At 41.2% G+C, this 26,347-nt stretch overlaps 2 protein-coding genes across 3 annotated transcripts; both read left to right on the top strand.

Annotated features, from left to right (window-relative positions):
• The first annotated feature begins 6,458 nt into the window (after window positions 1-6,458).
• On the top strand, window positions 6,459-19,997 carry trappc11 (trafficking protein particle complex subunit 11). 2 transcript variants are annotated; one of them, XM_083906497.1, is made up of 30 exons: window positions 6,459-6,768; window positions 7,890-8,118; window positions 8,350-8,519; window positions 9,644-9,714; window positions 10,019-10,133; window positions 10,256-10,355; window positions 10,508-10,581; window positions 11,001-11,097; window positions 11,187-11,320; window positions 11,536-11,677; window positions 12,307-12,400; window positions 12,550-12,629; window positions 12,829-12,907; window positions 13,171-13,225; window positions 14,223-14,368; window positions 14,949-15,010; window positions 15,110-15,242; window positions 15,335-15,465; window positions 16,087-16,212; window positions 16,294-16,487; window positions 16,584-16,732; window positions 17,102-17,223; window positions 17,298-17,417; window positions 17,527-17,592; window positions 17,888-18,044; window positions 18,144-18,261; window positions 18,335-18,426; window positions 19,201-19,334; window positions 19,431-19,598; window positions 19,697-19,997. In XM_083906497.1, the coding sequence occupies exons 2-30, from the start codon at window positions 7,912-7,914 to the stop codon at window positions 19,739-19,741; spliced, it is 3,381 nt and encodes a 1,126-aa protein (XP_083762623.1). In that variant the 5' UTR covers window positions 6,459-6,768; window positions 7,890-7,911; the 3' UTR covers window positions 19,742-19,997. The 2 variants fall into 2 exon arrangements, with proteins under 2 accessions (XP_083762623.1, XP_083762624.1); XM_083906498.1 differs by lacking the exon at window positions 6,459-6,768 and adding an exon at window positions 7,579-7,682.
• A 1,408-nt stretch (window positions 19,998-21,405) lies between these two features.
• Window positions 21,406-26,026, top strand: spdl1 (spindle apparatus coiled-coil protein 1; the record flags this gene model as incomplete). Its single annotated transcript, XM_083906506.1, has 13 exons — window positions 21,406-21,567; window positions 21,721-21,897; window positions 22,027-22,221; window positions 22,305-22,454; window positions 22,969-23,067; window positions 23,178-23,288; window positions 23,479-23,619; window positions 23,944-24,050; window positions 24,144-24,264; window positions 24,443-24,509; window positions 24,617-24,814; window positions 24,901-24,979; window positions 25,879-26,026. The coding sequence occupies 13 exons, from the start codon at window positions 21,406-21,408 to the stop codon at window positions 26,024-26,026; spliced, it is 1,755 nt and encodes a 584-aa protein (XP_083762632.1).
• Between the last annotated feature and the right edge of the window lie 321 nt (window positions 26,027-26,347).

Raw genomic sequence — 26,347 nt, 5'->3', positions numbered from 1 at the left:
CAATCCTTGCTTCTCTATGTTGAATAATATGCAGAAGAAGAAAGTAAGATGGAGCCCGATGGCACGGTGCTGCCATGTTGATCCAGTCAGTTTTAACGTTGGGAATGATGCGTAGGTTTGGTAACCTCAGCATTGTAGAGAAGAACAGGCTGGGACATATTGTTAAGCTCTGCAGGAACAAATGTCGGCATCAACTTGATCGTCCTTGGACATAACTCTTACGTGAGAGCCACTCAGAAGGATAAAGCCGTCCTGGGAGAACCTCAACACTGTCTGCACGCAGAGTTTATACTTATAATAAATAGAATATCTGACGTCATTCCTTCTTTACGTGGATAGGTTTTCTTAAAAATGACAGAGAAGTGATGGTTTTATCACACTATCACACTTTCTCGTCTCACAACCTTGGGTATCGATTAAACTACTACTGAACATCACATTTACCACATAGAACCATAACCATCATTATGAAAACATAAAGCTCCAACCACTTCTTAGGTTCAGAGCCGTTTCTTGCTATATGCGGACTATGCAGTAGTGTAGTGCAGTTTAAAGGGACAACACAGTGGGTTTGAATGCTCTTATCTAACTATGACCAAAAACCTTCTCCTTCTCTTATCTATATTAGTTTAGCCTTGTCCATCAGAACTTTAGCTGTGAGGCTGAGCCACAGGTTTACAAACTAACACTGGGTTTCCATTGCGCTGGGGATATTTATCTTTATTTGCAGAGAATATGACAATGAAAATGACATTGTACCTGAGTATAAAGACAACAGACACTGGGTATTTTGTACGTGTTTTGACGTAACCCTGCCATTTTATCCAGGCTTGGGACAGGCTGGCAGAGGCGCAGTTTGTGAACAGGCAACTGCTTGGGGCCCTGAGCTGATAGGGGGCCCCCGACACTCGGAGCCTGAGGGCTGTTTTTAGTGAAATGTGCAGTGAGCAGCCGCCTCCCCGTCCCCCTTAAACAACAATGACATCGCAGTAGGAAACCTCCCTAAAGGGGCCCCACTTCACTTTAACCTGTGTGAAGTTAGCGTTCTGCAAGAGGATTATTTACAGTGTAATGCGTATCTTTTTTACTCAGTTAATATGTGTTTTTTTCAGTTATTTACAGTATTTTATTGTTCTATATATTTATATTGTTTTATAATGTGGGTTCTTTACAGTGTAATGTATTTTTTACTAAGTTGATATAGTTTTTTAAAAGCTTTTTACAGTATTTTATTGTTCTTTACATGTATAGTTCCACATAATTTTTAAATACAAGGTTTTTCCATGTTATTTCATTCAATTTCGAAAAAATTAATACATTTTGTAGTCATACATTTTTCGTTGGTGTCAGATTATTTATAACATAATGGGGATGAACACTGGTTGGAAGGAAGGGGTTGGAAGAAAGGAATGTTTGCTTAGGGCCCCTACAGACTCTAGAATCACCTCTGCAGCGATGGTCGACTTAGAGTGTCCAAAGAACGATGAGCAGTGGGGATTGGGGGCACCTCGCTCAGGGCCCCAGGTGCCCTGGCAGGGACTGGAACCAGCACCTTTACGGTTACTTATGGTTACATTTTCTTGGCCATGGGCTGCACACTGTGTTTCATACTAAATATAGTGAATGATTTTGTTTTGCAGGTGATGTAAAACCAGACTTTGGTGCAGCACTCTCAGCATTGTCCTATAAATAACCAGAAGTGACTGACATATATCTAAATATAGAGGGAGAACACACAGCACTCCTTGGCCTAGTGAATGAGAAAGTGTGCCAGGAGCACAAACCTCTGCCAACACTTGAATGTCCTATCTTGCAATTTTACCGAAAACAACACATTAATTCCTGCATAGATGATTGTGTCTGGGCTCTGGTTTCCTCCCACAGTCCAAAACAACATGCACAGGTTAGGTGGACACTCTCAGCTGGGATTAGCACCAGCAGCTCCACAGCCCTCATGTGGAGGATAAAGCAGTAGACACTGGATGGATGGATTACTGTGTCCTCCTCTGGTCCCCAAGGAATGAAAGTATACAAATGAGTCCAAACATGGTCTACTGCTGTGTCCTTTACACAGCTTAAAGTGCTGAGGGAGGCAGAGCGATGACTCAGCAGCATCGTCATGACCTCCACAGAATCACCTCCTTTATGACAGCAGCAGTGTTGCCGCTCAGCAGATTGTCCCATAACAGTGAAGATAGAGTGAAGATACTATCATGACTCATGCCACTGTATAAGAACACTATGCAGAGTCATTTACACACTCTTTTGATCAAAGAAGGGACACGTAGCTGAAATAAATTATAATTATTCTTTGTCCCATTTTAAAATTCTTCTTAAAACCCACCGTTTTTCTTTGGCTTTTAACACTACGTAGAGCAGGGGTTCTCAAAGTTTTGATACCTGAGGCCAATTTAGGAACCCAACATTGGCCTGAGGGCCGCCAAAGGAAAAATAAGGAAAAAAAAAAAACAGAAAGAAATCCCATTTGTAGTCATTTTAATGACCAGATTGCAGTTCTACAGTTTAACGTCAAGTAATATAAGCGTTAATTTACTGGGTAATTACCCAGTATTTTGGCCATTGTTCTTACCTTCTAATTACAGGTTAATACCAAGTAACACATTTCTGTTACCATATATTTACTGGGTAAATAGCTAGTAATTGGGGGCTGTAGCTACCTGCTTATTACCAGCTGATAACCCAATAATACACAAAAATTCACCATATAGAAACCAGGTAAATACCCAGTATTTTTGTTTACACTTATTGGTCTGTATCCAGTAATGTCCAATAAACATTTAACAAGCTTAGTCGCTCCTGGATTAAAACTATCAACTGTAGTTCACTGCGGGCCGCCAGAAATGTTTCTGCGGGCCGCCATTGGTCCCCGGGCCGCACTTTGAGAACCAATGACGTAGAGCGTTGATTTTATGTGTTTTATGTGTTTTTATGTGTTTTTATGTGACTGTATTTGTTTTGTTGTGTCACATTTTCTATTTTATCTTTCTATTTTATTTCTGTTTTTATTTTTATCTCTGTTTTACCGATTGTGCAGCACTTTGGAAACAGTTTGTTTGTTTAAACTCGTGCTTTATAAATAAAGTGGATTGGATGAATGGATAACAATGCACTGTGCTGTGTTTAGCATGATTTAGAATAGTGTCAGTGGTTTACATTGGCAGTCAGACAGACCTTTGAAAGTGAAACCCAATCACCTGAGCTGCTGCATCATGACACAGCACTTATGTGCATAGGAATATGGTGAGAAACCCCCATAGAGCTTAGAAAAAGGCTGTGTGATGGTAACATTACTGGCTTTTTTCACTGGGACATTGTTAACCCAGTCTCTCTGATGTCCACGTCCACACGGTCTCTCGTCTGTCTCTGCAAACAGGCAGCTGTCTGTAACACTATAGCTCTGCATAATATAACGTTACTCAAATCCCTTTAAAAGTAAGTAAGTGTGCATGAGTGTGGTTGGTTCAGTGTTCTGCAGAAACAGAGATTGCTATGATGAACTGTTAATAACCCTGATCTAAAGATAGCCCTGGTATTCTGTTCTTTATGACTTCTATCCCATATTTCCTGTAATAACAGCTAGACCTTGACTCAAAAAACTTCTGTGTATAGTGACATTGATCACCACGTTGACAGTTTGAAGGTGTCCTTCGTTACTGGGCCCAACAGATTTGGCAGATGCTGTTATCTAAAGCACGTGTCAAACTCGAGGCCCGGGGGCCAGATGTGGCCCGCCACATCATTTTTGGTCTTTAAAATCTGTGTTAAAATAGGTCTTTGCTGCTTTAAGGCATGCGTTGACCATGAACTACATTTCCCACAATGCATGGCGGTAAAAGTGACGGCACCGCCACTAGATCGCAGTGTGTCACTGTACATGCATCATGCGACGAGTGAAATTGAATAAGTAATAAATACAGAAGGTTATTTAGCAACATGTTACGGAGCAGTTACATTTATTTTACATTATATTTGGTTACATTTAGTTACATTTATTGTGTATGACAGTTACATCTGCCATTATGCTGATAATACTCCCAACTAAGTGTCAACATTAAAGCTTCAGCACAGTAACAGAGGTCAAAAGGTCAATCGGCTTTAAAAACAACAACTTAAGCCATGATTATAAAATGTTAATCATTCACTGTCTACTGCTTGGTCCTTTATTTGAGGGTCATGGGCCTCTGGAGCTGATCCCAGAGGACATGAGAGATGAACAACCTCTGCATGTTTCTGGACTGTGGGAGGAAACTGGAGAAAACACACACACACACACACACACACGGAGAACATGCAAACTCCATGTACCAGGTCACAAGCATGGCTCTTTTTGCTGCAAGGCAACTGTGCTACCCACTGCTTCACCATGTGGGCCACAAAATTTGACATAGAGTGTATGCATGTTTAGTCTCTTTACACTTCCATAAATTATACATAATAAAAGCCATAATTTTTTCTTCACTGTAAACAGTATGTGTTCAGATTAAATAGGTTTCATTGCATGTTTTGTCTATAAATGTTAAAAAAAAAACCTCCCACAGATGTTGTGGGTGTGGCAGGAGTATAGTTTTGATGCTGATGCCTGTTTTGTGCTTTATATTCTAACTCTAAGTGATAAATATTTGACTCAGTTCTCGTGGGAATGCTGGGAACTCTCTGGCTGCACTTCCTCTTCTCTACGCTCATCTCGATGAAGGGGCAGCAAAAAACAACTCTCTGACCACGGACGCAGTATCTATGTACCTTCCTCAAAGGTCAGGGAGACGCCGAGTCGTCTCCATGACAACAGCATCTCTACGCCCGGATGAATGAATGAGGAGGGGGCTTCAACCTCCCAGTCACACACACACACACACACACCACTCCTCACTTGAAAATGTTTAAACTTGACATATCTATTGGTGCAATAAAACGCAAATACTTTTGTTTTATGTCTCTTTATTTACTTTAGTTTTCTGGTGTGAGCTTTTGTGTCTTGTATTTATTATTTTGTACAGCACTGTGGTGGTTTTAAAGTGCTTTGGATTGGATTGGATGATGTATTTAAGAGTATTGTTTGTTTTAGTTAGGATCAGGCATGTGTTGTAGACTTTACAGGGAGTTAGTATAGTTAGTATAGTAGTTAGTATAATAACTACTTATAAATACATTTTTTTTTGCAAAAGCAGATGTTTTTAGACATCAAAACACTCGCTTATGTTATTGATTGACTTTGAAGACATTCATGAGGTCCATTCATCCATTCATTCACAATAATAACTCTAATAATAAATAGCCTCTGTCTGTACTAATGACCAACGACGCTGCGTTGATTCAGCTGCATCATCATGTTCACCCGAGCAAAAACACAACAACACTCCAACCAATAACACTGTCACCCTCATCATCATCACCCTCATCCTCATCCTCACCATCATCATTCTCATCATCATCCTCATCCTCATCATCATCATCATCATCATCACAGAGCACACAGAAATCCCACATCAATCCCATGAACATGAAGGTGTCACTACTATAACATGCAGTGCTCTGCTCCACATGCTCCACCACACACACACACACACACGCACGCACGGCAGACGCATCTATCCACGCCGTCAGGACCCTCACCTTCAGCGGGCTTGAGCAGGGTCACACCCCGGTCCTGTCCGGTGCCAGTCCGGTATTCCAGCTGCCGGGAATGAATAACGCCAGCGGGAGCCTCGTCCATAGCTGCAGCAGAGTCCGTGTCCTCCTCAGACCGCAGTGGGAGGATGCGGCTGCCTGTCTGTCTGCTCAGGAGCACAGACAGACACACACACAGACAGACAGACACACAGACAGACAGGAAGCTGCAGGACTCCACGCGTTTACTCCTGCTGCAACTTTCATTTAACCTTTTTATACCGCGCTGCAGTTTAGCGCCACACATGCATGTGTTTAAATCTATCTATTCATCTAAGTAATTGTGATTAATAATCAATTTAATATATGAGAGAAGGCAGTATTTAGCTTACAGGCTTATATACAGGCTTATATAAATTAAGTATATATATATATGTCCTTTCTGCACAAGCATTATGTTTATTTTACATTTATTTTTATTTTTTTTACATTTTATTTATTTTACATTGTTTTTTGAGTTTGTACTATAATGTTTTTTGTATTATATTATTTTACTATATTATATATATTATTGTCCTACTATAAATGTATTTATACTGCTGTCATTAAACTATTTATAGTTGTTATATTGTTATCCCAGTGGTTTGTAAAAAAAAAAAAAATGATGGAATTTTTCCACTCTTATTCTGTATCGATGATTTTATTACTTCAAAAAATAATTAGGTTATATATTTTTTTTTATTTTCGTTGAAGTGATAATGATGTAGTTTATGCAGAGTGGTTTTATTTTGAAACGTCGAGCCGGAAGTGTTAGTGACACTCTGCCACGGGCAGCTAACTAGCTAGCTAGTCTGTTGATGCTTGAAAAACAGCTGTTGAACTATCTCGTGTTTTTCGCTTCAGAGATGTTGACACATTAGTGACAAGCTGTCACGTGGCGACCAGAGTTTGAAATTGGTCCAAACGAAGTCAGGCAGCGCTGAAGTAAAACGGCACTGGCGTTTATATATTTGTGAAATCTCTAACCTCGCCCTCTAAGCTAACGCTAACTGATAGCCGCAAGAGTAAAGTGCAGCTGGCTAGCTCATACCGGCTAGCTGTAGCTAGCAACGTTACTCGTTCATTCGAAGTAATGCAGCTGAGGTAAGTAGCTATCTAATTCATCACCGAGTTCACATTCAACTTCATGTTCTACCGTTTAATTGATGATAAACTGTAGGCTAAAATAACAACAGTAGTCCTGGGTAGCAGCGTTAGCCAAGTGAGGTTATATCACTTCCGCTTTTGTTTCAACAGTTTGTCTATTTATGTCTGCACATTACCAGTGCAATTATATGTCTTCCGATGATTAAATGCACAGCACATAGTTACATGGAGCTGGAGAAATGTCTACCTGTCAATAGACTAGGAAACTGAGGAGAAAGAGACGTCAGTCTGCACCATGTAAATAAGTGAAGTGTTAGCTAGTGATTTGCTAACCCTAAGTCTTGTGACATCGTTAAGTTCCTCCTAAATCCTCTGAGTCTTCATGCCTGATGCTGACATCGGCGTTTTGTGATTTGATTTGTTAAAAAACCCCCAAACCTTTTGGTATAGATATATATTTATTTATAATATCCTGCAATACATTGACATGGAAAAATAAACCAGCAGCAGAAACAACAATGAGGTAATTAAAATAATAACATTGATATGAATATTAACACAAAAGTAAGCCCAAACAACATAAATGGTATGAACAATGCCATTGACGCTAACCTATAGAATGTAAGTTAATTCCTTACATTCAACACAATGTTATACTATATTTTATAAACAGTTTAGGACCATACTAAACTTTCTGTGTTTGGTTCATCACGTTTGCCTCTCCTTTTATTATGTTTATTTATTTATGAACTGTGATGCTGTACTTTTTATTTATCGATTGTCATGTATACAGCACCATTGAGCCCAAAACAAATGCTCCCATGGGGACAATGAAGTATACCATATCATATTGTATTGGAGAAACTGCAGTCCATCACAACACATAAACTGGTGATTAAATAACAAACAAAGTAAGATTTTCAGTACAAGATTCCTTCTAACCCAAACTAACTTAGCTTTGTGTGGTTTAGGTTAACATGTGAGCTCCTGTAATGACACTGTCTATTAGATTCTGTTGTATTGTATTGTATGTGTTTCCAGTTCTTAATCATTCTTGACATCCACATAAACACGCAGTCCTCTGTGCTGACTCCAGAATGTTGCTCTGTCATGTGCAGGAGTATCCATAGTTAAACCTTCATGATGGCTGGTTCCCAGTGGGAGCTTCCTCCAGAGCTATGCTGTCGGCCCATGGCCTTTGTAGCGCTGACCGGCCTGGATGTGGTGTTCAACGCAGTGCACCGAGCCATCTGGGACGCTTTCTGTGCCAACCGACGAGCAGACAGAGTCCCAATCTCATTCAAAGTGCTCCCAGGCGACCACGAGTATCCAAAATGTCGCACTAAGGTGAGTGATGGATAGAGAAATCAAGAAATATTCATAAACAACAAGTGTAATATGATATCCCAGCAAACAAAATATGACATCATTGGAATAGTTTGTTTGCATGAAGAAAAACGCCAAAACAAGTCATTATGAAAGTTGATATTATATGAGAACAATGTTTTAGTATATTTAGGTGTATGAACTGTATAACCTTTGTGTTTGTAAATAGACATGTGTTTTCTGTCTGTGTAGCGAACTTCCTACGAGTGGTACATCCCTAAAGGCATCCTGAAGACGGGCTGGATGAACAAGCATCTGAACCTAGTACCTGCTCTAGTCGTTCTCTTCTATGAACTGGACTGGGATGACCCACAGTGGAAAGAAAAACAGTCTGAATGTGCCACAAAAGTGGAGATTGTCAGGTCGGTTTAGCTTTATGTTCTTTCATAAAAAGTTTAATTGACATCTGCGAGCGAAGGTAGCTGCTTTATTAGTCTTTTTTATTTGTCAATTTATCTATAGATCTTATTAGTGTTCTTTCTGTAGATGATCTCAATTAATGACAGTGTTCAGAGCAGTTGTGTGTAGCCAATGCCTTTAGTAAAACATATTCAGCCAATTTCCCCATTAATGCATTCAATTATTATGATAATATGATAATTAGTAATACAGGGTTTATAATGAGTGTTCTATGTTAGTGCTGATAGCTAGCAATGGATAGATAGATTGATAAATGGAGAGATAGAGAGCTTGATACATAGATAGATAGGTTATGTTCACAATATTGCACTTTATTCTTGGTGTGAAAGTGTGTGTATTGCCTGGAGCTAAGAGGCCACTGTCATTATGGTGAATGGTTCTAGTTTTCGAATAGAGAAATGTACATGCTGTTTCTCTATGAATCCAATTAGCAACCATCCGTTTAAAGTGGTTGAGTGTAATTAAATCACTTGAATTTAAGTATTATTATTTATGCATTATCATGACGATGTTTCTGTTCACTGTGTGAACAATACAGACTCTGTTCATGACTTCCAGTGTTTTATGCAGTGTTTATTATGTACAGAATAGTGTGCATACTGCAGTGAACAGTTAGCATAGACTGAGCTGAGAAGAGTTTGCACAAAGAGCTGTAAGGACCAAGTGAGCGTCACAGTGAGTGACAACAATGCTGGACATTGTGTGAACATGCAGTGGTTATACAATGTGCTGTTTCTATGTAAGCTAACAGAGATGTGTCCTGGTATAGATCAATATTTATTTTTGTTTTTTACTTTATTCCCTGATTATACTCAACACTTGCAGCACTGACATGTGATGTCTGACTCATTGTGTGTGTAGTTGCCTCATTGATAATAGTGAAATGGAGCTGGGTGTCACTAGTTCTGTTGAGAAGCAAAACTTTTGACCCCAAATTCCTTTAAGCCCAATAGTGTAGGCAGGGAAGTGAAGGGAGAGTCAATGATACTTTCCTGCACATCCTTTACAGGAACAAAGCAGCAGTAACATTCATGTGCATGTGTGTGTTATGTTTGTTTGTCTGTAGGACCAGTCTTCAGGGCAGGAACACCAAGGTGGCTGTGGTTTTAATTCAGAAGAAAACCCCTTTACCTCCAGGTAAAGATTACATTTTTATGTCCCATCTGTATCATTTTTTACAAAGTGGATATTTGTGGACTTTAATCCTGGCCTCAGCTTTATAATACAGTTATGAAGACTGGGGAACTTGCAAGGAGTTGAGTGGTTTGAATGGTTTCTAAATACAAAAGCCAGTTTGATAACTGGAACATTTAAAGAGGCTGATGAAAGTTTAGTTTTAATGTTGATGCATCAACACAACTTACTTTCTCCCCCTGATATTGTGAGATATCAGGGTCTGTTAGTCTGTTCGTGGCTTGAATCGTGTGTATTGTGTGTACAGGAGAGGACCTGGTAGCATCAGAGCGAGCAGCTGCTCTTTGCAATGCTTGTGATCTGTCTGGCAAGAGTCTCTTTGTGCTGCCGCACACTGACCACTTGGTGGGCTACATTATAAGGTAATTAACAATTCAATAAATATTGCATGGACAGCAATGGGAGCTGGAAAGTCAGGTTAGAAGCTTAAGTTACAGGTGTGGCCTTCTACTGGTTCCATTAGATAATGCGTGTGATCTTGCAGGTTGGAGAACGCCTTCTATGAGCATGCTCAGACATACTACTACACTGAGATTCGTCGTGTCAAATCACACAAGGAGTTTCTTAACAAAACCACACATCAGGTATCATCAGCCACACTTCACCCTGAACCTCTGTGCAAATGAATGCTGCATACTCACTGTACAAATGTCCCAGCATGAAAGGTAGACATGGAAGTAATGTGACGATGTTTACAAGCACATTTTAAATGTCAGAGCTGTTTTTGTGTTTTCAGCTGCTGTTCGTCAGACACCAGTTTAAGATCGCTTTCTTCAGTGAGCTGAAACAGGACACGCAGAACGCTCTCAAGTGAGTGCGAGGACACACATTCACACTTTGGTTGTACTGGCATAATTATTGTCATCACCTCTGAGGACTAAAGAGATGCAGAGCCAGAGAGTGCTCTGCACAGCTCTACTCTCTGGGTACATGTTATTCATCAGTCACTGTCACAGATGGTAATGCTTGGCTTCAACAGGGGAGATGATAATTGAAATCAGTATCAACAAGTTTTTCATAATATCTGAATTGAGTCCTCTTGTCGTGTACTCATGAAATACTGCCATTATTATACTATATCAGCAGTTGTTTGGTATGTTAATTATCATCATGATAATCATTAGGATTTTCTTATTGCAAGAATGTGTGAATGTGTAGATGTCACACTTATGAAGCATCATAATCTGAACTGGCCTTTAAACCTAAGTGTGTGTGTGTGTTTTTTGCAGGTATTACAGAACTGCATACAGTCTTGCCCATGAGCTCAGAGCCCATGAAACCAACATGTTGGAAATCAAAACTATGGCTGGATTCATCAACTATAAGGTGTGTTTCTCTCCGTTTGTGTGTTTTTGAAATAATGTATTGTAGCAATGATGACACTTTGCCCGTCTCTGCTCTTCTTGTCTCTGTAGATCTGCCGTCTGTGTTTCCAGCACAACACTCCTCTAGATGCTATAGCTCAGTTCAGGAAGCACATTGACCTGTGTAAGAAGAAGATCGGCAGTGCTGAACTGGCCTTTGAACATGCTGCATGGATGTCTAAACAGTAAGATGCACACACTCCTTTCACTCAATGTCAAGATATGAGGTGATATTGACATTTTGGAGTGGACACTGAAATCGTAAAACATGCTGTTCTAATAAATCCCATAGCTGACACATTGATAATGTGTCCTGACTGTTTTATGAGAACACATGCACACGTCTGATGAAACGGCTCTTCCTGTGTGTTCCTGTGTGTTCATGTGTGTTTCCTGTCAGGTTCCAGTCGTTTGGTGAACTCTTCGATGAAGCAATAAAACTGGGTCTGACAGCCATCCAGACCCAGAACCCTGGTTTCTACTACCAGCAGGCTGCCTGTTACAGCCAGGAGAGGAAGCAGCTGGCACAGCAACTCTGTCAGGTGATTACACTGCTACTGACCACTGAACCCTCTCCAGCTGTTGGGTTCAAGTACCATCACTACACCTTTTACTACTACACTGGTATAATTCACACTAAAGCTATGAATAATGTATACATTATATACACACACACAGTGATAGTGAATGTTTCCTCTGCATTTAACACATCCCTATTACACACCAGTAGTGAACACACACACACAAGCTGGGCAGCTCTTCTCTGCGACCTTTCCTCTTGGCCATGGGTTGACCGTTACAGTAAATTGTTTGTGTAGAAGACGCTTTAATGCTGCAATTAAGGGAATAACACCACCGTAGATTGAATTAATGGACCCTTTGCAGGAGCAGCCATGTTTTAGCAGGAGAAACACAGGTGTGATCACAGTAATAATGGCTCTGTTGCATTCATGAAAGACTGTATCACTGATTCAGCATGCACACTGAGTCTGAGGAAGCTAAATGGAACACAGCCATTATTAATTTGATTATTTACACCTGCAATTTCCCGACTGTGGCCTGTCAAAGTGACTGCTGTGCACTGGGCCCATTCTGTGGAAAACACAGCACAGCACAGACAACGTGAGCCACATTATCTGAATGAGCAGTTGCTAATGGTTGATGCTTCTAGGCTGGAGTTGGTTATCCTTCCCCTGATCCCCTGGACACCCAGAGTGGAGGACTGGACTTTTATGGACAGAGACCATGGAGACAAGGACACCAGAGTAGGCACACACACGGTTTTTTTTGGGTTAATGCTTTATATACATCAACAGTGTTGGATGACAATGTTCAGAATGATGACATCATCATCTCTTAGTGATTAAGCATCTCTGGACAGATGTTTATGAAGGTGTGTGTGTTTGTTTTTCAGGTATTGATCCTCCAGATGCAGAGAAGGAGAAGACGGGGATTCTGGCTCTGCAGGTTAAAGAGAGAGATGTACCACATTCTGTAAGTGGAGGCACACATGAGACATTCATTCTGACAGGAATGAAATCAGTGTTAAATATTTCCCATGGTAGTGTCAATAAAATATTTCACATTCCTGAGAACAATGACCTTCTGCTGTTTAAATATTGATGCTTATTCCATTGAAATACTGCACGCCTGGACTGTGAATTAAAACATGCTTCTGTCTCTGTTGCCATAGGAGGTGATAATAGCACTGCTCAGTAATGCTGTTGCCCAGTTTAAGAAGTACAAGTGCCCCAGAATGAAGAGTCACCTCAGTGAGTATCATTGACACAATACTTAATAATCAAATCAGACCAGTGTGGATGCACAGCTGTAGGATCAGTGGACAACAGCTGAGTACGAAGTGTTTAATATGACCCAGGACAATATACAACATTTAGACCATGATAAGACCATGTTTTCTATCATTTAATTAACATTTTCAATACTAAAAGTTAAAATGACACTCATGCCCACAAGGCAGATGCTTTGCGATTGCCTGTCTTTGTCTAACACTCATTTCCTGTCTGTTTCTTAGTGGTGCTTATGGGAGAGGAATACTACCATGCTAAAGACTACACCAAAGCCCTAAAGTAAGGAAACAACATGTTTGTATGTCAATAAAACACCTGTGCCCTGATATTCATGTACATGTTTAGAGAAACACCTGGTCATGAAAGGTTCAAACTGTCATTCTCTCGACTAAAACTGCAGAAATGTCAGACAGATGTGTATAATCACCTGACTTATTGTTAATGTTTAATGGCGTCTCATATCTTTAATATGATTCAAATAGTGAGTCGCTAAGAGTTGTTAATAATTTGATGCTATACAATGTGCTAACACTGTAGTACTTGTATTTAAAATAACAATTTATTTAACGGATGCAAATCACATGATCTGTCAAAAGAATCGCAGATTTTGGCCCCGTGCAGACCTGGTATTGATGACTGTCCTCAGTGATCCGATCATGGCCAGATGGCTCCAGGAGTACAGCTGTTCACACCTGATATCCTGGACGTGTATTATCAGATCTGGCTTCCCTTGCCTTTTCTTCAAATCCACACTGATGTCATGACCGTTTGCAAGAGCATCATTTAGTTTTAGTGAGTCTGACGGTACAGAGGCGTGTGCTGCAAATCAATAAAAGTGGACACCATGGGAGAGGCAGCTCTTACAGGTTTCCCACCTGTCTGAGCTGTGTCAAAACTCCTTGAATCTGATGTGAACCCTGTGTGGTGGTGGCTGCAAATAAAGCTATGAAAAGTGATAAAAGAATTAGATTAACAGTTAAAGTACTATCGATGAGACGACATCAGCTAAGGAGGCGGTCTCTAATCTGAGGATACATGTGGACACATGTATCCTCAAAGAAGCTCTGGATGTGGTTTCTATGATCTGAGGATGCATTCAAGATTCACTGGGGCCATTCAGACCTTTACTGTGTCTGAACTGGCTGTCATCAGATCAATGAGGACAGATTAATACCAGACCTTAATGATCTGAAGTCATTGTTCACTTCTTATTCTACCTTTGGTTTTATAATCCACAGATCGTCTTAAAAAGTGTGTATGTTTGTTGTGTCATCAGGCTGTTGGACTATGTGATGTGCGACTATCGTACAGAGCGTTGGTGGGGGCTCCTGACAGCCATACTGATCACAGCTCTGCGCTGTGCTTATCTGATGGCCAGTATCAAAGATTACATCATCTACTGCATGGAGCTTCTGGGCAGAGGTAAGCTACAAAAGCACAATACGACCACAACCAAATGCTGTGCCGTTAGTGGGCCATCAATGCTGTCCGTCTGCTGAAGGATGGATGAATTATTAATGTGACCGTTAAAGGTGTTTATGCATCGCCCAAACACGTTTGACATGTATTTTTGATGGATTTTTTTTATTAGTGTTCTTGTATTGTGCATAATGAGGAAAAGGACCACCTCTTTGTGGAGTGCTGTCCATTTTATATTTTAAATCATAGACTGGTTATGAAAATGGATGTCGTCTCCTGCTTTGAAGAATAAAGCATCAGATGTATGACAGAAGTAGCAGCCTCAGGGGGCCACTCTGCTCTTTATGATGAGTGTTACTTCTCACTCAATCAAGTCAGACATTTTCCTGAGGAGTGAATGGTCTCGATTGCTAGTTCCATCCATCATCTACCGCTTTATCCTCCTGTGGAGTCACGGGGGGTGCTTTGATTTTCTTAGGTTACACATTTTTAATCGTATATTTCTGAGAGAATAATATGTGGTGGTTGTAAAAGCGGGAATATTATGTCAAAATAATTTTATATTTATACACTTGCTCATTAGCTTCAACCCTGAAGGAGCAGCAAAAGGAGAGGATTGAGAAAAATCTGCACAAAGTGCTAAAGGTAAGGCGACTTCATCACTGAGCTTGTTCAATAAAAACACAAGATGCTCCGTACAGATCATTCTTCTGCATGTTATTATTCTCTTCTTTTCTCCACCAGAACGAGGTTCCTGACCCAGAGCTGGACTGTGATCCGTCCTCTGTCAGTGCTGCCACGTCGCTGTGGAACGACCGCATGGCTTTATCTGGATCAAATGAGTTTAGTATAGAAGTGCAGGATTACATTCCATTCAGTAAGTCCTCACACATGTATACTCTATGAAGCTGTTCACAGCTAAATAACTCATACACTCATTCATTCTTTTCTTCCACGCCTTTTCAACAGTTCAGTGTAAGGCCAAGTTCCACTCTCCCAGTTTTCATGTGGACCAGCCCATCCAGCTTCAGGTTTTCCTCCGAGCCGACTGTCCTCATCCTGTATCACTGAACAAGCTGGCTGTCAGCCTCAGTAACCAGGTACACACAATAACTTCAAAACAAGCACCAGTGGGTTTCGTGTTGTTATCTGAACTCTCAGGCATCATACGCTGCTTAATTCAGCCAGCAACATCCTGAGAGGAAAACAAAACAACCGGCAGTGAAAGGCAGAATATTTAATCTGACACACATGTTGCCACGTGTTATGCAGGAACGTTATCCCTCAGAAAATGAGATTCAGTATCTGCAGGGCATTATTTAGTTATTTCAAACAACTTTTACTGGGAGTGTGTTGTCTATTTATTTATGTGAGCTCCTGGATAGTAGGATTTCCCTAAGGGGATGAGTAAATCTGTGTTTCGCATTTAACTGGTGAAACACGGCTTTACTTTGATTTTGAAGAAGTCCCACAAAGTGCAACGTGCCAGTTACAATAAAAGTGACTGTCCCACACTGTTTATCTGCAGCAGTTTTAATGTTTTTCCAGGATCCTTCTTGTGTAAACTCTTGTATTTCTGTTGCAGGTTATACTTGACTCTAGGGTTTTTTTTAAATGTAAAAATCTAAATATTATCTATGTTGCATATTAGGAAAGGTTCATTACGAGCCAACAACTGACTGTTGTTTTTCCATAAATTCTGAACTACTGTGTTTGTGCAGGAGTACAACCAATGGTGTGTTGTGGAGTCGTCAGGTCAGGACAGTATGAGCTTATTACCTGGGAAAACTAAATGCTACAACTTCAGCTTTGTGGCAAAGACTGAAGACGTTGGCAAGAAGATTGAGGTGAGTCAGAGTGAGTGAGTGATGGTTCATATTCTCTCTGTAACTGTAAACATTGCTGAAGATTGATCTGTGTTCATTTAGATTACCGGGATTGAGGTGATGCTGGGCAGCGACACTGGCCGCTGTGTGTTTCTGAGCTGGCGAGGTGCAGGTGGAGATGCAGCCTCCACACATGAAGCGTTGCAGGCCAGCAGGTCCTCGCGCCGGTGGGGACGGAGCGCCGAGATGCGTCCAGAGCCGGACTGGAACAGCGTGATCGTGCAGCACAGCACCATGTAAGGCTCAGATCAGATATATAATAAGAAAACTGTTTTCACATGACCATCAATTACTGTATGAAAAGCTCTCTCTCTGTTTTTTTATTTGTTCAGGATCATTTCCAGAGTCCCAAAGATCTCGGTTAAGCTGAGCCACCAGCCTCCTGCTCTCAGCAATGAAATGTACTGCATTGGCCTCATTGTCCAATCACATGAGGAGGGCGTGGCAAATGATGTCAAACTTACAGCTGGCCTCAAACCAGGTACGGTGACACAAGTGAAAAATAAATACTGTTGTTTACTGTTACAAACCAAACGGGTCAAATTGACTGATTCTTGTCTCCTTAAGGTTTATGATTATTTAAATCTGCAGTTGATTTCTTTTGCTGAACTATTTAACATTATTTGTATGCTGTGTCCTTTATCTGAAAACAGGCTCTGTCAGGCAATACTATCACTGACTGAAGCCGCATTTGTGTGTATACAGCAGCAGCACAGGGGTGGGCGGGGACAAGAAGCCTTTAGCTCACAAAACAGCATTATTATATATCATATAAACATTATCATTGGACACAGGGCATTAGATCAGTGCACAATATATCATTTATGTTTGTATGTATTGTTGTGTCCAGGCCAGGATGCCAATCTGGGCCACACCACACACGTGACACTGGATGGATCAAAGGTTTGTGATGATGCTGCACCAGCTCTGCTCCCTGATGTTCCGCTGGGAGACCTGAAACCAGGCGAAAAGGTACCAACACATTGACGATCAAATATTTTACACTGCAGTTTCCAGAGGATGTGATTAATTGTATTTGTTCCCAGCTGGAGAGCTGCATATATGTGAGGTGTGTGTCGACTGGACCACGTGTGTTCCTGTTCCACGTGGCCTACAGCATCGACACCACAGTGGAAGGAAAACAGATCGTCTGCAAATGTCACAAGGCAAAGAACCTTATTCCCCTTTTCTACAATAGTTCCCACTGCCTATAAGAAATATTCAGTGGTGCTTTGTTTCTTATCTGCCTCCTCTTTTCGGTGGTTTGTTTTGCAGGATGAAACTGTTACCATAGAGACTGTGGTCCCATTTGAAGTGTCGGCTAAGTTTGTCTCCACAAAGGTGTGTGATATTCTGTTATGTCTAAATCAGGTCCTCTTGTGTCCTGAAGTAAATCCTAAAATATGGATCTGGTGAACGGAAAGGTTTGGCCTAAGCGCCATTCTAGTTTTTATTTTTCTATTCTGTCTTTTAAATCTTTTGCATATTTTAACTTTGTGCCTCATAAAAGAATCTGCAGAATACGGTGGACAGTGGTCGTGTGTTAAGGTTACACAGTGAGTCAGTGGTTATGCTGATTATGTAGAATATAATAAGTGGTGAATGCCACTCTCCGGTGTTGTCTGTGTGATTTCAGTTTGAGTCTTTGGACCGTGTAGCGATGGACATTCCCTTCCTGTTGATGACAGACGTTGTGTCCTCGTCTCCTTGGCCTCTGGTGTTGGCCTCCTCCTCTCTGCAGCTTCTTAATGTAACCAGCAACACAGCACAGCTTCAGTCTCAGCTACAGGAAGGTACCACTTTAAAACACACCCATGTGCATTTAAAGACCCACTGCCTGTTGTTAAAAATGACTATTAAGTGTGTAATTGTTATTTCATGTGTGTGTTCAGTGGTCTTGCAGACTGGTGAATCTGCGAGTGAGTGTTTCTGTCTCCGATGTCCACCTCCACCACTGACCAACAGCAACAACACAGTAGCTACAGGACAGTACTTGATATCATGGAGAAGGTATGGACTCTCTCTCACTTCATGTATGTGATGCTGCTGTGTTTGGTAACTGTGGTTCGTCTCTGTTGGACAGGAAGCCGTCCTGTGCAGACAGTCCTCTCATCCAGACTACAGTCACACTACCTCATGTCATCCTGGAGTCTGTCCCGCTCTACATCCACGCTGGTCTGTATACGCCCTCTTTAATTAGTTACGTACTTCTTATGCACTTTATATGTTTGACACATCATATTGTTAAGGAGTTAACGAAAAATTAATTGAAAATTGTTAACGAGTCTGGAAAGTAACACTAAACTTTACATGCACACATACGCAGTACACAGGTACACTGGTTATCTGTAGCGCTGCTCTTTCCCTTTAATAAACAGACGGCTCCAGTTCCAGCATAGGCTAACGCTAACGGTGCTAAAAGGGGCTAATGCAGCTAACGGAGCTAACTGGTAAACGGTGCCTGGACTCCGGTGCATGGATGTATTATATGAACTGGATAGAGCACCGCCCCAGTTCATATAATACATCCATGCTCCGGTGTTGCAGCACGTAAACATGACGTCATGCGTGTCCTTTTCCGGTCAGTCGTCATGGAAACGTGTCGTGTGTTAACGTGCGTTAACCTATTGCACAGCACTATATAATATGTAACATTTCTGCATTTAAATATAAAAAACAACGTGTGAATCCACCAACCCGCTTGTGCTTTTATTTTGAAACCAATGCAGAATGTGTTGTGTTGGCCAAGAGGATCAGTTACTTAACCACAATGTGAGCCAAATCTCATGATCTCATGCAGTTACCCAACACCCAACGTTATTGTTCTGATTAAGAGAGAGAGACCCTGAGTGGCAGCAATGACACACCATGCATTTAATGTCTGAAATATTCTGGTTTTGTACGTTGCTTGGTGATTTCTCCTCTAACAGCGAGCTTTGTGTGATGCAGATTTACCATCGTTTGGTCGAGTCAGGGAGTCTCTTGCAGTCCGTTACCACATAGAGAACAGAACAGCTCAGGTGCAGGAGGTGGAGATGGCAGTTGAACCCTCTGATGCCTTCATGTTCTCTGGACTCAAACAGGTACAGCTGTGCTCTCTGGTTACCTACTTACTTATTAGTGAGGTACAAGAGCAGATGTAACAGATACATGAATAAAGTGTGAATGTGTGTGTGCAGGTGCGTCTCCGTATCCTCCCTGGCTCTGCGCAGCAGATGCTCTATAACTACTACCCTCTGATGGCTGGCTATCAAACACTGCCCCAGCTCAACATCAGCCTGCCCCGCTGCCCCACCACGAACACACACACTCTGAGAAGATACCTGCCTCAACGCATCTTTGTCAAGGTAACACACACACAAGCAATTCAATTCAATTGTATTTGTAGAGAGCCAAATCACAACATACATCATCTCAGTCACTGTTGTCTTTTTTTTGTCCTCAGCCTCAGGGTCGACAGCCTGATGATGCGTCCATCGCTGCAGCTTGAGGAGAACACGACCTGTGGACTGTACATATGAGGAAAAATCTGCCTGTTCTACACATACGATTCTTCTCAGATGATGAAATATTAACACTATTTGTTTTACAACGTTCTGTAAAAACACATGCAGTGTTTCCAGTGTGTCTGTTCAGAGGGGGCGTGAAGAACATCATCGCGAATGCACTGATGTTCGTGTAATGGTAACGATCTCGTCTGAATCCTGTGTGAACTGTAATGGACGCGTGGCTCGAGTGTAATACAAACTGGAAACTGAGTGTGATGAAGATTTAATTAAATTAAAGAGAAGTTAACTATGTGTGCATCTGTGCATTTGTTCATGAAATCATAAAAAATGACATTGCATTACATACATTATGTGATTTAAAAGAACAGTTTACACCGTCTACAATGTGTGTTTTTGGGTGAAAACATAAATATAATACATAATACATCATATAATACAATTAAATAATTTGAGGCATCACTGCCCTCTAGCGGTCTGTCTATGGAGCAGCTGCACCAGCTGGATAATATCTGACCAATCAAGCACAAGTCTCGTTCACACAGTCTCGTATCGCGATAGTTGAGTTCAGCGGAAGTGGATTCAAACGGTGGCGGTTTGTCGTCGCTTTGACTGTAAAGTGTTCACTGACGAGGTAAAAACACTCCTTTTTTGTGATATAATGTCAATTTTTGAAACCCAAGTAACTTTCGGCACCTACTGTAAGGTGGTTTGCGTTCGCCTCACGGGAAACTGTGTGTGAAACGGAGTTTTTAGTGACCACATAAACAGTTGTTTGGAAAATAGCTCCAGCGCCATGTTTGTTGACGTTGGTTAAAAATGTGTAAAATCACCTGTTACTAACGTATTAATGTCACTAACACTAGGCGAGTAAATGTTACGTAAAACGTTTAAAACTGGTTTTAACGTTACAAATATGAAGCGGAGCCCCATGTTAGTGCGTCAGTGACGGGACAAACTGTCAATGTAGCACAAACTGACAGTGGTGGGTCTGTCCGATAAAGGAACTCTATATTTTTTTGTGTCCGCTTCAATTAAGAAAAAAATAATTAAAACTGAATCATTATGATTTGTGGACAACATTACATTTGAACATCATTTTATTACTGTTTGAGCGACTCATTTTTGTTATTTGCTGCCCTACTGCTACCTTAAATTAGATAAATACAGTTCCTCTTGTTCCAAGTCAAATGTTCAATTCATGTACTGTGTTTGTGGAAAAAACTTAATTTAAACTTAATTTTAAATAAATAAATAATTCATACATCAAGAAAATAATTGACTGATTAACCGCTTGTGAAAATATGGTCAGTTACAGACCCTAATAACGATGATGTAAACTTGTTGTCACTGAGCAGGGGCCTGTTGCTCAATAGTAGGATTCATATATCCAGGATAGATGACTTAGCCCGGTTCAACGAATCCAAAACAAGAGCGTCTCAGTTGGTGGCACAAAGACCAAGCCAGGATGAGCAGACATGGAAGCCAGGTGAAACCAATCTGATCGACCTTGCTGTCTATCGCAGATTCTCAGGTTCACCATGACAACTAGAGCGGTGTTCTTTTCCCCATCGGAGGCTGAAATCCTCATGGAGGCGTACGAGGAGGTGAAAGTATTGACAAATGTCCTCTTCGCTCTGTATTCCAGATGGCAACAGAGGAGTCGGTGCAGTTGCTGAGGAGCCAGCTGAGGGAGAGGGAGGAACAGCTCCATCAGGCTGCTCAGGCTGGCTTAGATCTCCTCAATCAGCAGGCGGAGCTGCAGAACAGACTGGAAGAGCAGAGGGTAGAGATGACAAATGCACTTGAGGTAAGTCCAGTCCATTTTCTCCCCTTCCTCTGTCTGTCTGTACCTGTGAAGCTAGATTCACGTTGATGTTTCTGGGTTTTGAAAGATCCACATCCTGAAAACAAACTGTTTTACACTAAAGCCTGTGGATTATTGTGTTATGTGTGCACACAGGCCCTGGAGCAAGACAAGTATTCGCTGCAGAAGGACATCGAGTTAAAATCTCGAATGCTGGAGTCACTGAAGTCAGACTTTGACTGTGTGAAGAACCAACAGACACAGCAGCTCCTGGAACAGCAGCAGCACCTGGAGAGGAACCACAACATGGCTGTCGGTGAGCTCAATAACAAGGTACATTAAAACTAAAGCTAAGCTGCTTACTTGGTCGTTACAGTCATGAACGTACAAACAGTTATGTGTATTTTCACAGGTATGGTCCATGTTGCTTCCATATGTCATGTGTGATGTACTTTTTCTCAGATACTGAGGTTGCAGTCAGCTCATGAGGAATCTCAGCTGAACGAGAAACAGCTGAAACACAAACTCGATGTGCAGACCGAGACTCTGAATAACAAACTGGAGGAACTGCAAGCTCTGAATGAAAACACCCAGAGCTCCATGACCTCTGAGATGATGGAGGTGCAGATGAAGATCATGGAGCTGGAGACTGTTAAGGTGAGCAGAGGCAGGTCTAAATCCTGTCAATCCTGTCCTGAAGTCAAGCTAACCCTGGATGTTGTATATTTGTTGTCCAACAGGTGGAGTTGGAGCAGTCTCTGCAGGAGTGTCAGTACAGAGAGCAGCAGCTGCAGCTGACCAACAGCAGCCTACAGCGACACCTGCAGAGAATCACAGAGGAGAAAGAGGAGCGGGAGAAAGAGGCTGTTTCTTGGTTTAATTCATTAGAGGCAAGTAGAGCAAGGTGTTTCAAGACAAACCAAAGTCATATGTTCAAGATACATTTAAAAAGACTGAATATCCCTCAACCCTCCACGTAGCCTTCAGTTAGCATCAAAACTCAGAAGACGTTTAGTTTGTCCATTTTCAGCTGTTGTAAAAACATGATGGTCCAAAATGGCTGCCTCCACAGAGCCGACTCGGCTCCTGATATAAATATCAAATAATAATATATATAAAAAATAACAGTTTGTTCAATCATCAGGTGATTATTTACTTATAAAAAATGAAGTTTAATAATGTCTTAAGGGCGAATGAATGAATTTTAAGTTCAACTAAATGTATCAGCAGTGGGGACATAATACCAGACCTGACCTGGGTCACTGACTGTGTCTTTGAGGCCATGTTTGTTTGTTTGTTTGTTTGATGACCTGAAGCATCAACACTCACAAGAGCAAAGGCCAAAGATGGAGATCTTGTTTCCATGATTGAACTTGTTTAACACGTGTTTGTGTCTCATGACAGAAATCTCGGGAGGCGAACCGGGACCTCCAGGTCCAGCTGGATCAAGCTCTGCAGCAAGCTCAGGATCCCAACAGCAAAGGGAACTCTTTGTTCGGAGAGGTAAAATCAAAACAACTTTTACACTTTTAAGCTGCAAGCATACGCGAGGAACAAGAGTGTGAATGAAATGCAACATCTGGTGTGCATATGTGAACCTTTTTGTATTTCAGCTGGAGGATAAGCGTGCTGCGATGGAGAGACAGCTGATCAGTATGAAGGTCCAGTATCAGTCCCTGCAGAAACAACATGGCTTCAGCAAACAGCAGCTGCAGCGCATGAAGGTACTGTCATTACTCTGTGTGTGTGTGTGTGTGTGTGTGTGTGTGTGTGTGTGTGTGTGTGTGTGTGTGTGTGTGTGTGTGTGTGTGTGTGTGTGTGTGTGTGTGTGTGTGTGTGTGTGTGTGTGTGTGTGTGTGAGTAATGACATTGTGAGTTCTGAGAAGTGACACTCTGTGAGTGTGTGTTGTGCAGGTCCAGATAGCCACGCTGATGCAGCTGCAGGGCTCCAGAGCTGACCCTGCTCAGTTAGAGCGACTCCAGTCCATGCTCTCAGAGAAGAACAGTGAGATCCAGAACCTCATGACCAAACTGCAGAGACTGGAGAAGGTGGAGGTGAGTGCTCGATGATGAAATAAAGGTACACATTTGAGTATAAATGTAAAAATATGCTGCTCTCAGAACACATTTAAACACTCCTCATCATATTCAAGACTTGCTAATTGTACGTTTTCTGAAAGTGCAGGACTTCCTGAATATGACTTTGCATGACACATGCCATTCAAGGTCATGTGAGAGTGAATGTGATCTAGTTGCGATCCCATGTGTGTTGGTTTGACATGCTGATGCTCGCTTCTGCATTATGCTCCTTCAAAGTTGAGTAATGAATTCATATTTGAGTTTGTCATAATTGTCGTGATGAATTCTAAATGTGTGTAGATGATGTTGAAGACTCAGTCGGCTAATGAAGCTCCAGCACTAAGTGGTGACGGCCAGGATGAAACCTACTACACTGACCTGCTCAAAATGAAGCTCAACAACACTGTGTGAGTCAATCTATGGAGATTTGTCATTGACTTGGTCTGAATGCATCAGCTGCTTGTACTGGACCGACACTTTGTGTGTTTGTGTGTCGTCAGTAAAAGCGCAGAGCGTCTAGGAGATGAGCTTTCCCTGCAGAGAATGAAGTCGTTGTCAGAGAGCCAGAGAGCTCTGGAGCTGGAGAGGAAACTCTTCACCTCTGAACGGCTGCTCAAGCAGGTGAGAGGTTGCTCTGAACAGATGAGTCTATATATGCCATAACATATGCCAACACTTAAGCAGAGTTCTTAGTTGTACTTTAGTGTGTGTGCTGCAGTCCCTGTGATATTTGTTCCATTATTTATTATTATTATTATTATTTTTATTATTATTATTATTCTTTCTGTTCCTGCTGCAGGCTCAGAGTGACAAGATCAAACTACAGCTGCGAGTCGAGGAGCTACAACATAAATATGAGCCCAGAGGTGAGTGGAATAATGCCATGACCTGTCAGCGTGTTGATGTTTAACCATGACTGACATATACTGGCTCACACTGAATACTGGTTTGTTGCTGCGATTTTTGTCTTCAGATGCAAAAAAGAATGTGATCCAGAAGAGGAAGAAGGAGAAGCTTCCTGTGGACATTGTGCTCTCCTCTGAGGGAAGCACACATGACAAGGCAGAGCACTTGGTTACCATGGAGACAGATGTAATGCATCATAAGACTGCAGAGCCCAAAGATGGCATCATTCTTACAACTGAGACACAAAGCTGCGACACAAAGCAAGGTGTGAAGTTGGTCTTGTCAGGATGAGACGCTGAAAGTGGATCTGTGAAGTGTGACCATGTGATAATCATCAGTGTCATGTTACAGGAGCTGAGCTGACAGAGCCGTGTCCTGCCAAGTGTGTCAAGATCAGTGCAGAGGAGCCTGTTGTGATTCCTAACCCAGGGTCAGTTTGACTTCAAGAACACAGTCTGGAAGCCACCAAAAATTACATTTCCTACAAATTCAGTTTATATGTATTTTTAAAAGTGCGGTTTAAGTTGGACCAACACAGTTTTTCATCTAAGTCCTCTCAGTCATAATGAGAAAAAGAGAAATGGACTCTACAGAAATGAAAAAACAACAAAAACATTGAGACACTTCTGTGATTAACAGACATCCTAATGTGTAATATTTAATAAGAGTGACAAACTGAATTGTCTGCAGTGTCCAATGACGACACGCAGAACAAAACTTAGAATAAGCTTCAAATTGAAGTGTGAGTGATTAGACAGGTGTTGACTGATGTGTTTCTGTGTAACACTCAGAGGTGGAAAAAGTACTAAAATATTGTACCAATACTTTGCCGAAATATTACTCAAGTAAAAGTAGTCATCTGAAAATGTACTCAAGTAGAAAGTAGTTCATTTGAAATGTACTTTAAGTAAAAGTTACTTCGTTACTTTGCGTGGGGTGTGAGGGTAGTAGAAATATGACAAGGTCAGAAATCCAAAAGTATTTTGGAGCTCACACAGGATATGACATCACTTTTGGCCACGCCCTCTATGTTCACGCACCAGTGCTGGTGCTAACACATCATCATTGGTCTGGTTCTGCTGTATATTTTCCCTCTGTACGTCTTCATTGTGCTGAATTTTTATTTTTACTCAGTAACGGATAGGATTTATAAAGTAACTAAGTACAATACTTGAGTCAATACGTACTCAAGTAAAATACAAAATCCTGATTTTAAATTGTACTTAAAAAATACAAAATACACAAAAAAAGTAGTCAACACAGTAACTAGAGTAAAGGTATTTAGTTACTTTCCACCTCTGTTAACACTGATGTGTTTCCATGTTGCAGCTCTCCGGTGACAGTCGGCACAGAGACGACGATGAACGAGAACCAGCAGCAGAACAGAAGAGGAGAGAGGACAAAGAAACAGAAAACAGTGGAGATGATTCACGTGAGCTCTAACAGCAGCATGGAGAACCAGTGTGCACAGCAGTAAACCTCGTCCACACCTGTGTGTTTGTGTATGTGTCGCTGCTATGATTTTACTGTTGACTGGTAACTTTCTCACATGATTTTTCTCTATTTTCTTGACACAATTTAGAATCTATTATATTTAAACATCAGTATTAAAACATTTACAACAGACTGTTCTGTGTCCAGCTCTTTGAAATGGACGAGTTTAAAGGGGCCTAAAATAAAATGTATTATTATTAGTAATTATAATGCTGCAGTAAGCATTAGGGATTTCTTTGGGTGTTATTGATCATTAAATTTACAACGTTTCAGCTTCATATAAAACAAGTGCTCTGATAGAGAA

The sequence above is a fragment of the Microchirus variegatus genome (genome assembly GCF_963457635.1).
Source record: "Microchirus variegatus genome assembly, chromosome: 19".
Taxonomy (NCBI): Eukaryota; Metazoa; Chordata; class Actinopteri; order Pleuronectiformes; family Soleidae; genus Microchirus; species Microchirus variegatus.
This window is presented reverse-complemented; position numbering and strand designations above follow the sequence as displayed.